This window comes from Sarcophilus harrisii, chromosome 2, assembly GCF_902635505.1.
Source record: "Sarcophilus harrisii chromosome 2, mSarHar1.11, whole genome shotgun sequence".
In the NCBI taxonomy this organism is placed as follows: Eukaryota; Metazoa; Chordata; class Mammalia; order Dasyuromorphia; family Dasyuridae; genus Sarcophilus; species Sarcophilus harrisii.
The window spans coordinates 154375944-154392198 of record NC_045427.1 but is presented as its reverse complement, the minus strand read 5'-3'; the positions used below and the strand labels follow the sequence as shown (position 1 = coordinate 154392198).

The window sequence follows — 16255 nt, the reverse complement described above, 5'->3', positions numbered from 1 at the left end:
ATGATACTGCTTGGAGTACTTGGACTCCCTAGAAAGGAAGTATATGGGAAATATAAATACGACTTGGTTAGAAACCAAGAACCAGGTATATTCTTCTAATGTCACCTGCATATTAAGAACAATTGTGGAATCTAGACAGATTTTGTATCAGATACAGAATTTCAAGTTTGAGAAGTATTGGAATAAGATACAGGGACCTCATCAGCCTTCTAGACCAACTCATAGGATTATTAAAAATCCTACAGATGGGGCAGAGATTCCAAACCTGCTAGCCAACTGAGGACCCTCTGTCCACTGGACCCTCTGTCCGGTGCCCTCCTCTATTTCCTTGCTTCCAAACCCAATAATAATCTTTTATTCCAAACCCAATCTTTTATCAATCTTAAAAAAAAAAAAAAAAAACCCTACAAATGGGTCTCCCTTTGAAGACCTCGTTTATGAGGAAATCACATTCCAGTAGGCTGTCACTCTGAGGCATTCACTGGCTTGATAGTCAAATCAACGTACTGGTCGGTAAACATTTATTAAGCGCCTTCTATGTGCCATAAACAGCGCTAAGTGTGGGGCTACAAAAAAGGGTAAAAATTTATCTTTGCTTTCAAAAAGCTCACAATCTACGGAGAGCGCTGATAACAAATAAGCAGTGATTTTAAAACAAGACAGAGACAGAATAAGCATTTAATAAATGCCAACTGCATGCCAAATTCTTTGCCATTTGCTGTGAATTTGCTGTGAAGGCAAATGCAAGGTTCCCGCTTTCAACATCACAGCCTCCTCAGGAGCGAGGGTGGGAGGAGCCAACCGGTGAGCGGACTTTTGCATACAAGGTAAGTATAGGGCGGGGGAGGGGAAGGGCTAGAGGGCTGATCTGTGATTGGACGGCTTCGGGAAGAGGAAGGCGCTTTGGGGCCCGATAGGCGGCAGCGCAGCCTTGAAGGATGGAGAGAATTTGTACGTAGAAAAAAGGGAAGCGGAGGGAGCGACAGGTCCGCGAGCCTGCCGTTTTCTCGCTTTAGTTTTTCAGCCGTGTGCAGCACTTCAGGACCCCACTTGGGGTTTTCTTGGAAAAACCCTTTCCTGCTCTAGCTCATTTTCCCGAGGAGGAAACTGAGGCAAACAGGATGACGCGACTTGCCCAAGGCCACACAGTAGTAGGGGTCTGAGCTCTGGGAGTTGCCAGGCACTCTATCCCTCCTTTTCTCTCTGCCATCATTCCCAACTCCCTGCGCCCACCCATTTCAGCTACTCGAACGCAGCTCTCGCACCCCGACTGGAAGCGTCCCCGTGCCTCTGTCGCTCCAGACGCCGACGGCAAGCGGGAAATCGACGCGCTAGGCGCTCGATCTTTGCGACACTCGATTGAGTTGCCTGTCTCTCCTTGTATTCCATTTCCGGTGATTCTCATTTCTCTTCCGGTGTTTCGGCGCGGAGTGAGCATTGCGAGAGGCACCCGAAGCCTTCTAGGTAGGACCTGGGACTGCGGTGGCGAGGACGCCCCTTCCTTTCGTCCTTTCTCTCCCCTTCCCGGGCTGTCGCTGCTTTCCTGGGGGGCTGTCCCGTCCCCTCCCGGGCTAGCCTCTCCAGCGTGCGGTCGGAGGCCGCCCGGGGACGGAGGACCCCGGGCTGGGGGCAAGACGACCCCTTCTCGTGAGCCCCTCGGGGCCTCCTCCCTTCGGCGCCCTCAGCTTAGCTTTAAGCGCCCCCTCTTTGCCCGGCTTTGTGCTAAGTCAGTCCCGGGGACGCACAAAGAGACGGAAGACAGCTCCTGCCCGCGGCCCAGTGGGGGATGCCGGTGAATTATCCCCGGCGGGAGGCGCCGTCCGTCAGGGAGCTCCTACTGTGTGGAGCGCGAGGGCGTCAGGAAGGGCTCCCCAGGCGATGAGATTTAGGCGGGACTTAGGGTCAGCCAGGGGGAAGGGATGGTCACTTAGTAGGGAATAGTAAGCGCCTACTACGTGCCGGCGCTGTGCTGTGCGTGCTGGAGGTAATCCGAGGGCAGCACAGACATAGACATACACAAAGCAGACTGTGTGCAGGGTAAATGGAAAGTGACAGAGGAGACACTACCGCTAGTGATAATGATAATAGCCTGTATTAAAATAGCGTTTCGATGTGCTAAATGCTGGGATGCAAAGAGACAAAAAACAGCCCCAACCTCAAGGAGCTTACAGTCTAGTAGTGCAAACAAGTATGTGCGGCGCAGGCTGCATGTAGGAAATGATTCATGGAAGGCACTGGGAGGATTGAGATAGGACTGGAGGAGAAGAGGAGTTCCAGGCCTGGGGGATAGCTGGGTAAATCTGGAGCTTGTGCTTCCAGCTGAAGTCACCCGGAGGGCCTGGGTTATAAAAACCAGAGAATAGCTGTTGGAAGGCATTTAGCAAGTCTCACTGACTTGGTACCCAGGCTTGTGTATTGGGGACTGGGGAGTCCTTCTTTGGTCGGAGAGAGAGCGGGATTAGGAAAAAAAATAAGTGTGGTCTCTGCCCATCAAAAATTTTGACTTAAAGGACTGAGTATGGGACAAAGTAATCAGGGTCCTAACATTTTCATCTTGTCTGTAGTCTCTGTAGGACTTTTGAATTGATTTCGGTTTATGGGAGATACTGGCAAAGGACTGCTGAGCATGGTCTACCGGCATCAAAGAAGGCTTCGTGCTGTATGAATAAAGCAGAATTAAAGTAGCTCAAAAGGAAAGCAAATCACAAATTTAGAGAATCCACTCCAAATGGTCACATGATCTATTTGTGCTGGATTCGTAGTAAAGCATTCCGAATTCCTTTTGATCTTATCAGCCTCAGTGACACTAACAGTGATGTCATTTGGGGGGGAGAACAGGCTGACAGCCAATCAGCCAAGCCAAATTCCTTGCACCATGATCTTTTTCATAATAAAAATCTAGTAAATTCTGGTTGATTCATTGATTGAGCAAAGCAACTGAGGTAAAAATGCATTAGAAAGAAGTATAAACAAAAGCCTCACCACTTTAAAGGCGATAATAGAATTAAAAAAAAAAAATGAATTTATTGTCTTTCTAGGCTTCTCTGAAATTTAATCCAAAACATGGATATCAGACCAAATCATACAATTTATATCAACAATATGAATGATAAAATCAAAAAAGAAGGTAAGTTTTTGTATAATTGTTTGGCTCCTAGCTTTAGGCTGTACAGTTTTGGTCAGTTGATAGTGAAATTGACTACCAAAAAAAAACTATGTTGAATAAGTATGCACTAAGTAAAATGACCTCACTTTAAAAAGTATTTAGTTTCTGTCTTAGAATTTATGTTAACTAAGTTTACTTAACACTCTTTACACTTTATTCTTGTTAGTCCTTAAAGAGAATGGATATGAGCTAAATTAGCTATGTTGTTTCAAATTTTCTATATAATCATATATTTTAAATAGCACTGATTTAGATATAGACAAACACTACAAAAGTTTTCTGTAAAGTATCTTTCTCCTCCTTTACTCTAATTGCTTATTCCTATGCTTAAACTATTAGTCTAGATCACATGTCTATTTTAATATTACTTTCATTTATGATTATATGATTATCCATTTAAGTAACTAAGATTGTAAAAGAAGAAAGGGGGAAAAAACAGCCAAACAAAATTTCAGTCATATATGACAATATGTACTATATGCCACATCCATAGAACCCCACTTCTGCAAAAAGAGGCACGAGGTACAACAAATCTAATTTAAACAATTTGGAGCAAATTACAGATTGAATTTCAAGGACAACTTACCTCCTGCTGTTACTATTTGAAATTATAAGTGAAGAGACTACATTTATTCTATGTTACAAAATCTTTATATTGTCTAGTCAGTTACAATGGCTCTTTTTTCAGTGGGAAAGTATTAATTAGCTGTGTAGCCAAAAAATGAGCAAAAGCTCCAAAGCAAAATTAAACCCTCTCAGTTAAGTTCTATCTTTACCTGGAATAAAGGATGGGATAGCATAAGGAATATTTAATGTTGTTAGCTTTTTGCAACATACTGTTTTCATTTATGGTTAACTTGTTTCTCTTTTAATTTTGCATAGAACTGAAGAGATCATTGTATGCACTCTTTTCTCAATTTGGCCATGTAGTGGATATTGTGGCTTTAAAGACTATGAAGATGAGAGGGCAAGCATTTGTTATCTTTAAAGAACTTGGCTCATCTACAAATGCTTTGAGACAGTTACAAGGCTTTCCATTTTATGGTAAACCAATGGTGAGTTTTTTTAAGTCAGTAGTCTACGTTTTCTGTGTCTTTTATTTTTATTTTTTCATTTTCTCTGAAGGGGCAGCATAATGTACTAGATAAGAGTGCTAGATCTGGATTTTGTTAGATGTGGGAATTAATGCCTCCACACACATGTTGTATGATTGGGCAAGGCATTTTTCTTTGTTGTCTTAATTACTCATTTTCAGAATGAGAGTTGGAATTAAAAGACTGGTCTCTAAGGTCTCTTTCAGTTCTGGATATCCTGTGATCTTAAAATTGTTATTATAGGTTTAAATTTACTCAAGTTTATCTTTGAGAATGAAACTTTTATGTTTGAGAGAGAATGTTGAATGCTAGTTTGTAGTTGAATGTAGTTTGTAGTTGTAGTTTGAAGAAAATAGTCACTAATAGCTATTGTTTTTCTCAACTGAGTAAATTTTAGTAAAGTTCAGTAAATAAGGGAAATGATGGAGTTCTTCAGGTTGCTTTAAGAGCACAGGTTAATATATTTTATAAAGCAACTTTACAACTAGCTAAATTATTCCTTTTCAAAGAGAATAAGATAATGCCCAAAGTCTTCTTTTCTAATAAAATTGTGTGAGGGTCTTCCCACTGGGCTCTTGTGTCTCTGAGTCAGAGTCATCTTAGTAAAGTTTTGAATAGTCACCTGCCAGTGATTTCCCTATGGGTGAGGGAATCATAGGATCATAAGATTTTTAACTGAAAATCACCTAAAGTTTTTTAAAAACGTGTTCAGGGACCTCAAATTAAGAGCCTCTTTTCTAAACAAACCTGCTGGTTTGTCAGAGAAGAAGACTGAGGCCTGGAAATGGGAGGTCATTTGCCAGAACCAAAGGGCTGACGTCAAAGGGAGTCCTGCCCTTGTGCTTGGAAGTCCCAACATCAGGGATGGTAGTAGTGTGGTGTTCTTCTTTTAAAATATAATGGTTCTCTCTGGGAGCAGTTTTCTTGGGGAGGTTTCCTGGAGGCAGCCTTAGTTTCAGTTAAAAGTAATAATCACCCCAAATGCAGAGGGATTAAAGGACAGTCTTTTATTGTCTCTTCCAAAATCTTATCTCCTTCACTGGGACTTGGCTAGTTTTCTGGAGGCCTTCTCTCTCCTTGGTTCCAAGAGCTCTTGCTGCTAGTCCTTTGCCTCTGCTCCCTTCAGCCTCCAGCCAGCACAAAGGTGGAAGATGGAATGAATCTGTCTTGCCTCCGAGAGAGGGCTTCTGCTGAACTGCCCTGACTGGCTCAATAAAACTCTATTTATGCTGGGTTTGTAAAAGGTTGACTCCTCCAAGAGAGGGATTAAGGGAGGTGTGAATTTGGATATCTCATACTAAACCCTGAAATCTCCCAAACTTGTGAACGCCAATGAGTACTTAAATACATTAGTGACTAGAGGATTTGCTAAGAACCGTGCTAAATTAGGCAACTGACATCACTTTGTAAAGATTCCAACATAGTAGTATAGTTTCGGGAAGCGAGTGTCTTTAGTTTGAGTAAAATCAGTCAGCAAGTATTATGTGCTTCTAGGTACCAGCCTCTGCCAAGACAAAGAAAAAGTGGCATACTGTCTTTGTTCTCCAGAAGCTGCTGTTCTAATGGACCACATAGCAGTGCATCAGTTGTTAAATATGAGTTATGTCAGAACAGATGCAAAGTAATCTTAGAGGAGTAGCATTTGCAGTTTGGAGACAGGGAAAGGCCTGTAGGAAGTATTATTTAAGCTGAATTTTGAAGGAATTGTGGGTTTTGAGAAGTTAAATGGAAGAACATTCTGGATACAAGGAAGAGAAATTGTAATGGCATAGAGATAAGAGAGGGAGCATTGTGGCTGTTAGGGAACAATAAGGGGAGCAGAAACACTAGACCATAGAGTGAATGGAAGAGAGTAATTAGGAAAAATAAGACAAACTTGTCAGGGGGGGTGAGGGGGAGATAACAGCAGCCAAAGACAGAAGGGAGGCTGTGGCAGTCATCTGAGCAAGAGGGGATGAGACCCTGAAGAAGGTAACTGGGAATAAGAAGAAAGGGGTAGGCTGGAGAAATCATCCTGAGGGAGATGTTAAGCTTAGACCATGATGGGTGTATGGGTGAATGAGAGAGAGGGACCAAGCTGAAAAGCTGTGCTTGCTCCAGTGGCAGGGGCCCAGAGTTCATATACCAGTTCTCTCTGCCTTGGTAACTTTGGGCAAGTCAATGAAGCTCCTCGTTCCTCTCTGTATTTTCTCATCTGTAAATTATCGGGTTAGACTTAAAGATCCCTAACAGCCCAGGTCCAAGTCTGTTCTGTGACTGATAGAATGGATAATGGTTCAGATTCATTCCTACCAAAACCATCCCATGAATGGGTTTCCTGGAAATTTCATGAACCAAGTATGTTAATTATGCTACTTGTTAATTTAAATGTCAGACTCTACGACTTTTTTCACTGCATTCCGTGGGTAGCTTCTCTTGGCCATTTTACTTTTCCTTTTTTCACATTTTCACAGAGCTCTTTAGGTCTTTGCTTTCTTTCCTTCATCGCGTACTATCTGATCTGTATTATGCTTACCCCAGAATCTCAGAATGAGGAGGGGTCTCAGAAACCACCAAGTCCAAATCATAGTTAAACAGAAATTTCTTCTACAACATAACCCTGTTTTTCCCCTTTTGGTGAAAACACCACTGTCTCTTGAATCAGCCCAATCTACTTTTTAAAATCTCTCACTGTTAGGCTGTTTGTCTTGCTTCTTAACAACTTATACCTATTATTCCCAATTCTGCCTTCTAATGCCAGGGAAAATAAGTATCCAGTCCTCCCCCTTCTTTCCCCTCATTATTCCTAACCCTATCTCACTTCTCTAGGCTAAATATTCCTAGGTCTTTCAGCTGAGCCTCCCATCACCCATGCCTTTTGTAGAATAGCATGGCTCTTTCCTTAACTAGCTCCAAGATCTTGGATCTTTATTTGTAAAATGAAGATAGAGCTAAATGATTTGAGATTCCTTCTAGATCTATTATTTTATGATTCTCTCTGTCAATAAGCAGTCTTATATGAGGAGCAACAGGAGGCTATTTTATCTGTCTTACATTCTTCTAATATAAACTATTATATTATGTAAATCTAATTTATATAATAATATAATTATATTGTATAAATCTAAATCTATCTAATATAAACTATTACATTAATAATAATAGTTCCAAGAATACTTAATCACACTGTTCTGGAAGTAAGGATAAATATCAGTTAGGTGATATAGTGGAGAGAGCAATAGTCTTGGAGTCAGGAAGTCTTTAGTTCAAATGTGGCCTCAGAAAACAAAGTAACTCTTTGACTCTGGACAAGTAAATCATTGAACCTCCGTTTGCCTCAGATGCCTACCTCCCAAAGTAGTTGTGGAGATGAAATGATATCATATTTGTAGCACAGTGCCTGGCACATAGTATACATTATATAAATGTTAGTAATGATATTATTATTATTAGATACTTAGAATATACTTATATATTAATAAATATGTAAAAAAACTCACATCAAAGAAATTTGGCGACACAGATTCAGATTGTAGCCTAAAAGAATCTCTAATGACAAAGTTCAGTGATATTCTTTCTCAGACTTTTCCCAAGTTCTTACTCAATTCATAGATTGCCCCCCCCAAAGAGATTACATTGATGTAAAAAAAGAAAATTTCTATTGTATGAGACTTCATCTTTGCCTTTTACTCCATTTCTTTTTTTTATATATATATTATTTATTATAATAACTTTTTATTGACAGGACCCATGCCAGGGTAATTTTTTTACAACATTATCCCTTGCACTCACTTCTGTTCCGATTTTTCCCCTCTCCCTCCACCCCCTCCGCTAGATGGCAAGCAGTCCTGTATATGTTAAATATGTCGCAGTATATCCTAGATACAATATATGTGTGCAGAACCAAACAGTTCTCTTGTTGCACAGGGTGAAATAGATTCAGAAGGTAAAAATAACCCGGGAAGAAAAACAAAAATGCAAACAGTTTACATTCATTTCCCAGTGTTCTTTCTTTGGGTGTAGCTGCTTCTGTCCATCATTGATCAGTTGAAACTGAGTTAGGTCTCTTTGTCAAAGAAATCCACTTCCATCAGATTACATCTTCATACAGTATCATTGTTGAAATATTTAATGATCTCCTGGTTCTGCTCATTTCACTTAGCATCAGTTCATGTAAGTCTCTCCAAGCCTCTCTGTATTCATCCTGCTGGTCATTTCTTACAGAACAATAATATTCCATAACATTCATATACCACAATTTACTCAACCATTCTCCATTTGATGGGCATCCATTCATTTTCCAGTTTGTAGCCACTACAAACAGGGCTGCCACAAACATTTTGGCACATACAGGTCCCTATCCCTTCTTTAGTATCTCTTTGGGGTATAAGCCCAGTATTTTACTCCATTTCTATAGCAGTGCCTTTACTTTTAAATTTCTCATCAACTTCTCAGACCACGATGAAATTCTTGACTTTTAAAAAGGCAGGTAGTATTTCATAGGCAAGAAAAATAGCTATTAACTAGAAAAAAATTGCCACTTTGAATGGGAAAAACAGTTTGTAAATACATGAGTAGGAATCTTGGGGGGGCAGTACAGTGAATATCTTCATAAATTCAAATGCAGCCGCAAACACTTACTAGCTGTGTGACCATGAGCAATTCACTTAATCATGTCTGTCTTAATTTTTTTATCTGTAAAATGAGCTGTGGAGATGGAAATCCAGTATCTTTGCCAAGAAAACCCCAAAATGGAGTCACAAAGAGTTGTGAAACAACCCAGTAACAAGTAGGCACCTGTTTTCTCTGTACACTTAAATAATTAGATTAATCTCAACAAATAGAAAACATTTAATCGCTTACTGGGGAAAAAAACAAACAAAAAAGAGCAAAAAATAATCCTTGCTCTCAAGGAGCATCCATTCTAATAGAAAAAATTAGTATTCCAATACATAGGTACATACAAGATGTATACAAAATAACTAAAAATAATCCAGAAAGGGAAGACTTTAGCAGCTATAGGTCAAGGAAAAATTTCTTGCCAGTGTCTTTTGAATTAAGTCCTGGAAGAAACTGACAATCCTAAAAGGATAGGTGTCGGCATTTTAGAGTGTGTGAATGTGACATGTTGTTTTCCAGGAACTTTAATTAGGTCAGTATCACTGTATCATAGAAAGTGGAGGGAGCTATTGGCTTAAGAAGGGGCCAGAATATGAAGAGCTTTAATGCCAGAAAGAGGAGTTTATATTTGAGAATAATAGAGAACCACTGAAGCTCTTTGAGTGGAGTGATAATGAATCTTTGCTTTATAAAAATCATCTTGGCTGCTGAATAGAAAACAGATGGATGAGACAGTGAAACTTAACACAGGGAGAGGAAAGAAAACTAGATCATCTGAGCTATAATGGAGGTAGAACTAGTGTTTATGGATATATTGTAGAATATAAGACTAATATAGGAGATGTTGTGAAAGTAGAAACAAGAGTTAGCAATGGAGGTTCGTGGTGGTGCCCTCTTTAATAATAAGGATGTATGGAGAATTTGGGGAAAAGATAAATGAGTTTTATTTTAGTAAAGTATACTTAAATGCATGAAGATGTCTCTGAGCAAACATAATTTGTTTATGTGAACTAAAGGCATAAGGCAAAAATGCAATTCTAATTTTTTATGATTTTCTATGTTGTGTTGTCTAAAAAGACCATTAGGAGCTATTTATGCATAAAGGAAAGTTATATAGATAATCCAAGATTGTTTTGTTGGTGTTTAATAAATATTTGATTGATTATTCTATAGTTTTATTTTGAAATATATTTGTACTGTAACTTCATTTGATATAAGCCTAAAACATATATTTTAAATTGTGAACAGCAATGAAACTTCACATTGTCTGGCAAGAAAAAATTTTCTAATTGTGATACAGGTTTTCTTAAAAAAATGTACTGTTTAAATAAGCATGTAATACTTTATTTTAGCAAAGAAGTCTGAAATATTTATGACATTTAAAATAAACTCAATCTTTTTTCTTTTAAATTAAAACAGCGAATTCAATATGCAAAAACAGACTCTGATGTAATCTCTAAAATGCGTGGAACTTTTGCTGATAAGGAAAAGAAAAAAGAAAAGAAAAAGGCTAAATCTTTGGAGCAAACTGCTAATGCTGCAAACAAAAAGCCTGGCCAGGTAAGCTGAGAAAAATGCATTTAAAACTTTGTAACGGTAATCATTTTTCATGTAAAATTTGCAGGGTTTTTTTTGGTTAGCACTTTTGCCTCAGAGGATTTATATATTATTGTGTCTATGAAGAGTCATTTTAAAAAAGATTTATTGTTAATGTTCCAAGTATTGGAATTCTGACAATTCAATAAAACTTGTGTCATAGCAGGTAAAAGACTCAAAAATAGGTATGCTAATCAACTGCATAGGTATTGACCTTAAAAATGTCAGCTAAATTATTTACATAACATTTCATTTCATCGATTTTAAGTGTATGTTGCCAGCTTACAAGCTGAGCGGCTGAAGTCTCAACTCTTATGATTCCCATTATATTATGATTTATATAAGAAATCATTGACATTTTTAACACTAGAGAGACCAGGAGCATATTCACATAAAAAAGTAGATTTTTTTAGTCTTTCTTTTATCTTCTAAATTTAAAAAACTGCGCTGCATTAAGCAACTTTGTCCTTTGAGGTATTCGTAAGTTCTGATCTTTTTACTATTAATAAGAAATACTTTATCAAGACCCATTTCTGTGAATGTTTTAAGTAACTTTAGTGGAAGATTTAAGGTAATTTATGTAGCACACTTAAGATTATCATTCTGAAAACAACTATTGAAAATTTTAAGAACAAATTTCATTGGATGCAGTTTTTTTCCTTGTTCACTTCCAGGTGGCTATTTCTGAAAATGCCTTATCTTTTCTTTTATGACAAGGTTGTCCTTCTAATAAAAATAAAATTGAAACTTTTAATTGGAAAGTTTAAAACTTTAGAAACTTCATTTTATGTAATATTTGTAAAGAGCAGGATGAGGCTTTTTAAAATAGGGACCATCCTTTTATGTTCATTAGAAAAAAGAAATTATCCCTATGTATTTTAGATCTGGCATCAAAAGTTATGTTCTTAATGGAACACAAAATATAATAGCTTCTTAAAGCTGTTAATGTATTTAAGTAATTATAAATCTGAACTCCTGCTGTTTTGTAATGATGAGAAATTGTAACCTTGTTTTATGTTTTTCTTTTTAGGCCGCACCAAATTCAGCTAACACCCAAGGAAATTCAACTCCAAATCCTCAGGTAATTTTTTCTTTATAGAATCCTTAAAAAAAAAAAAGATCAACTGCAAAGATAAATTCTAAGAAGGTAGAAGATACTATGACATATGTGACAAAAATTTTTTAGAGCAAAAATATTTCTAAAGGCAGTAGAGTACTTTTCCTTTTCAAGGAGAAGAAAACCAAAGTATAGAGTTAATGTTATCTTAGCTCACAATTCAAGTCAATATCAATATTAGGAATGTTACATTATAAACACTTTTAGAGATGAATCATAAGTATGTCTAGAGCAGTGATATCAAATGCAAATAAAAATGGGGACCATTAGACTGTCTACAGTGTCTTTCTGAAGACCACATATTAACATTATCTGGATTCTGGTATATATTTTGTTAAATAAAATTTAAATTAAAATCTAAATTAAGATTAAAATATAATCTGGTTCCATGACACTCTGTGTTTAATGCCTTTGATCTATATTTAGATGAAACTTAAGTGGTTTTTTACCTTTATTTTACAAATAAGAAAACTGAGGCCCTCTGAGAATGATTTGCCCAGGGTCAAAAAGATAGCAAGCCTCAGAGGTGATCTTTGAACCCAGCTTCTCTGATTTGAATCTTCTTCATCTCTTGAGTTGAATAAGGATTATTGATCAAACAGTGGCATAGTGGAAAGTACATTGGTCTTATAGTTTAAAGTCTAGGATTTGAGTCCTGGTTCACCATCACCTTAAAAATTTTGTGAACTTTAATAAAAAACACCTTCAATTTCATCTTCTGTAAAATAAGGATGATATTTAACCTATTTTTCTCATAGAGATGTGGCAGATAACTGAGGTGATGCATGGAAAATTATCTAAATAAGTGTAGTTATTGACATCATCTTTATATTTCCCTATGGTACTTTGTATTCAATAGGCACTCATTTTTTTAAATGAAATGGAGTCTGAGACTGCTAGCTTTTCCATATAAGTAATCCCTAATAATTTTCTTTAATGAATATAAGCAGGGGACGTGATAATTGTTTTCATTTGAAAGGTTATAATATAGAAATGTGATAAGACTTGTCATGCTTGGCATCAGGTAGCAGATTTTCCTAAACACAAATTTGACCATGTCACAACCCACATTCTCTTATTTCCCACCCAGTAACCTCCAGTGGCTCCCAATCACCTCCAAGATCAAATAGAAAATCTTCTGTTTATTATTCAAAGCCCTTTATAATCATCTTCTCATCTTTGCCCTTCTCATGTTTTCAATCTTCTTACACTTTATTCTCAGCCAAGTACTCTTCAATCCTGTGACACTGTACTCCTGATGTTTCCACCAAAAAAAAAAAAAAAAAAAAAAAAAAAAAAAAGCATATTATATCCACTAGGCTTTGGGCATTTTCTTTGTCCCCTATACCTGAAATACTCTTCTCCCTCTCTGCTCTAACTACAAACCTCTGTCTTTTAAGTCTCACCTAAATCCCATCTTTTACAGGAAGCCTTCCCCAGTCTCCCCTTCCTCCCTTTTTGGTAATTTTAAAAATTTATTTTAAACTTAAATACAAAATGGGGGGGGGGGGGGAATAAATATTGCCATGTATTCAGCAGAACATGGGAGAGGATTCAGTATAAAATAGTAACTTTCCATTTTAAGAAAATACATTGTTTTCAAAACTGCCCAGCTTTTTCATTGCCTCCTGTTAGTTTTGTTTTGTTGTCTTCTAAGAGTGCACTTTTTACTTTATTTCTTTACCCTCCCTTCCTCTCCTCTCCCTTAAGCAGGTTACAGTTAAACTCAGATATGTGTGTGTGTATGTATGTGTGTGTGTACATACGTGTGTGTGTACATATTGTGTACAGTTTAAGGGCCTGCTTTTCTATTTGAGTTTTATATCATTGCTCTACGTATAGAATTACATATATCTATAAAGACACATAATGCACTCTTACACATATAAGTAAGACCATACTATAATTATTTCCACTTGTCATCTGTTTCTCTGAAGATAGATAGCATCCTCTTTCACAAGTCAAGATCTTTCCATGTTTTTCCAAATCAATCTGAATCAATTTCTGGATCACCTTATCATTTCTTATACAATAGCCATATTGATTCAATTGCATTATCAGTACTCATGTATGTCATAATTATTTGGGGAGCTTGAAAAAAAGGCTTGGGTTGGACTGAGTATTATGGGATGATTAAAAAAAAAAATGTAGGGAGAGAGAGCTAAAAGATTATTTCATACATATGAGGCCTAATAGGAAAGATTGATGTAGAAGCTACTAATGTGGGATGGCAGGTAGTGCTGAAAACTTACTTTCATTGGAAATGAGTTAAAGAGGGAACAACATCTAGAAGAATATAAAGTCTTCTAAATTCAGATAGAAAAAAGGTTAGGGAATGGGGCAAAGCGGGCAAGTTGAGAGACTCTTGGAAGATTGGGTAGATTGAAGAATAGGAAGGCAAAATTGTAGGAAGAAGTAAAAGCAGAAGAGTGAGGAAGGATGAACTAAATAGAGTGATGATAGTGGAGGAAATTTGGAGATCAGAAAGTTTTCTCATCTACTCTACCATCTTCCCAGAATCCTCTCTTTTCAAGTCCTTTTAATTCCAATATCTTCTCTCTGTTCATTATTTCATATTTGTCCTTTAAATAGCTTGTTTGTTTGTGTTTATTTACATGTTGTTTCTCCCATTAAATTTTGAGTTTCTTGAATACATGGATTCTCTTTTGCCTTTTTTTGGTATTCACAGAACTTAGCAAGGTGCCTGGTATAAAAATTAGAGCCTTCTTGCTTATATTGCTTATTGCTAGGCTGTGAACTAAGAGCAATGGATAAACATTGCACAGAGACATATTTAGACACAGTATACGGAAAATTAATCCCCAAAGAAAGAGATTGCTTTGGGAAAGAGTACATTCCCTACTACTAAGGATTTCTAAGCAAAAGATAGAGAAATGCTGTAAAGGAAGCAGTCTTGTTCAGACAGAGTTTGAACTAGATAAGTTTCCCTTCTAATTATTTGATATTTGGATACTAGTATATTACTAATGCTATATTATATAACTATAGTTAATATGAACTATATGAATATAGTTTCTAGAGAATTCTCTCTAGTAGAGGGAATTCTTTTTTGGCCTTCTTCCCTCCCCTCTGCTCTCCCCTCAAAATATATAATGATTAAAAAAGCTGTCCATATTCTCTTGAAAGCTTTTTCTTTGTTAATTAATTATTTTGATCATATTGGGAAGAAAAGGTTTTTTTCTCTTTGTTAATGAGGAAGGCTTTGGGAATCAGAACAATTTTCTGTGCAACAAAATCTGATGCCCTTCCCATCAGTAAAAAAATGTGAATATCTGAACTGTTTATATAATATATATTTTCTTCTCTGAATTCTAATGGCACTTATAGTTCTCTGCCTGGTGACCTAAGTTTATTTTGTGTTTTTGTAGGTGCCTGACTATCCACCGAATTATATTTTATTCTTAAATAACTTGCCAGAGGAAACTAATGAAATGATGTTATCCATGCTGTTCAATCAGTAAGTTTGTTTTGTTGTTGTGGTTTTTTTTTAATGAATGAGTTTTTGCTTCTAATGAAAGCCCCCTGATAGAACAAATTATAATTTCCTGATTTTAATCTATCTGTTCATTACAGAACAGTTTTTTGTTGGTTTGCTGATTTGGTCTAGGATTGTCACTTGAATATGAAAAAACATGAGAGAAAGCTTTGATTAAATTTAATATATATATGGTGCATATATTTCTATGTGTTTGCAGATCTGTACACATGTATGTGTAGAGATAAATGGATAGATAGCTTTTTAAAAAACTATTTTACTTATTTTTGGTTTTGAGTAGTGTGTTTTGGGGCAAATACAGAGCTCTTTATCATTGTGTGTTTGGAGAAAAAGTTGCTAATTAATTTCTTTCATAATTGGTATCAGATATATTATCTTATTTTCTCTTTGCCCCATTCTTTTTAATTAAAGGTTTCCTGGTTTCAAAGAAGTACGGTTGGTACCTGGGAGACACGATATTGCTTTTGTGGAATTTGAAAATGATGGACAGGCTGGTGCTGCCAGAGATGCCTTACAAGGATTTAAAATCACACCGTCCCATGCCATGAAGATTACATATGCCAAGAAATAGTTTTATGGACATTCTTTAAATGATTTGGTTTTATTTATAGCTTCAATTCTTCGTTTTTCAAAAGATTGAATTCAGAAATTTTGAAGTTTTCTGAGGGCAATAGTGAAAGTAAAACATTTTGTGTAAACTTTTTTTAAAAAAACTCAGATTTTCCATTGTAACCTACATATTTCTGATATTGCAACATGCAAGAGACATTTTGTACAATTAAAATGTACTTGTATTCAGTATGTAATGTTATGCCTTCCCACCCCCTTTATCTGTTTGTTCTTTATTGTAATTTTTGCTATGGCCAAGATATTGTGTTTTCCTAATCACATTTATTTTGTAATGACCAATGAAAGTTTTGAAATATCATTAAAAAACTAAAGAGGTATTTGAGAGAACAAATTAGTAAACAGTTTTTTTCATGGTGGTGGAAAATGGTGATCTTAGTGAAAGAAAAGTATAGTAACTATTTCCTACCTTTTGATAGATAGGTGAAAAGAGAGTGATGCCTTTGAAATTCTTGAACTCTCAAGACTAAGTGATCTCACTGTCATCTATGGTACTCTGTAGAGAGGATTACACCTAAGTAACATAAGTATAATTTTTT

The 16255-nt window shown here is 36.6% G+C and overlaps 1 protein-coding gene across 1 annotated transcript; it reads left to right on the top strand.

Annotated features, from left to right (window-relative positions):
* The first annotated feature begins 1377 nt into the window (after nucleotides 1-1377).
* Nucleotides 1378-16046, top strand: SNRPB2 (small nuclear ribonucleoprotein polypeptide B2). Its single transcript, XM_003758173.3, has 7 exons — nucleotides 1378-1464; nucleotides 3039-3127; nucleotides 4049-4221; nucleotides 10279-10419; nucleotides 11486-11536; nucleotides 14962-15050; nucleotides 15501-16046. The coding sequence occupies exons 2-7, from the start codon at nucleotides 3064-3066 to the stop codon at nucleotides 15658-15660; spliced, it is 678 nt and encodes a 225-aa protein (XP_003758221.1). The 5' UTR covers nucleotides 1378-1464; nucleotides 3039-3063; the 3' UTR covers nucleotides 15661-16046.
* The last annotated feature ends 209 nt before the right edge of the window (nucleotides 16047-16255 follow it).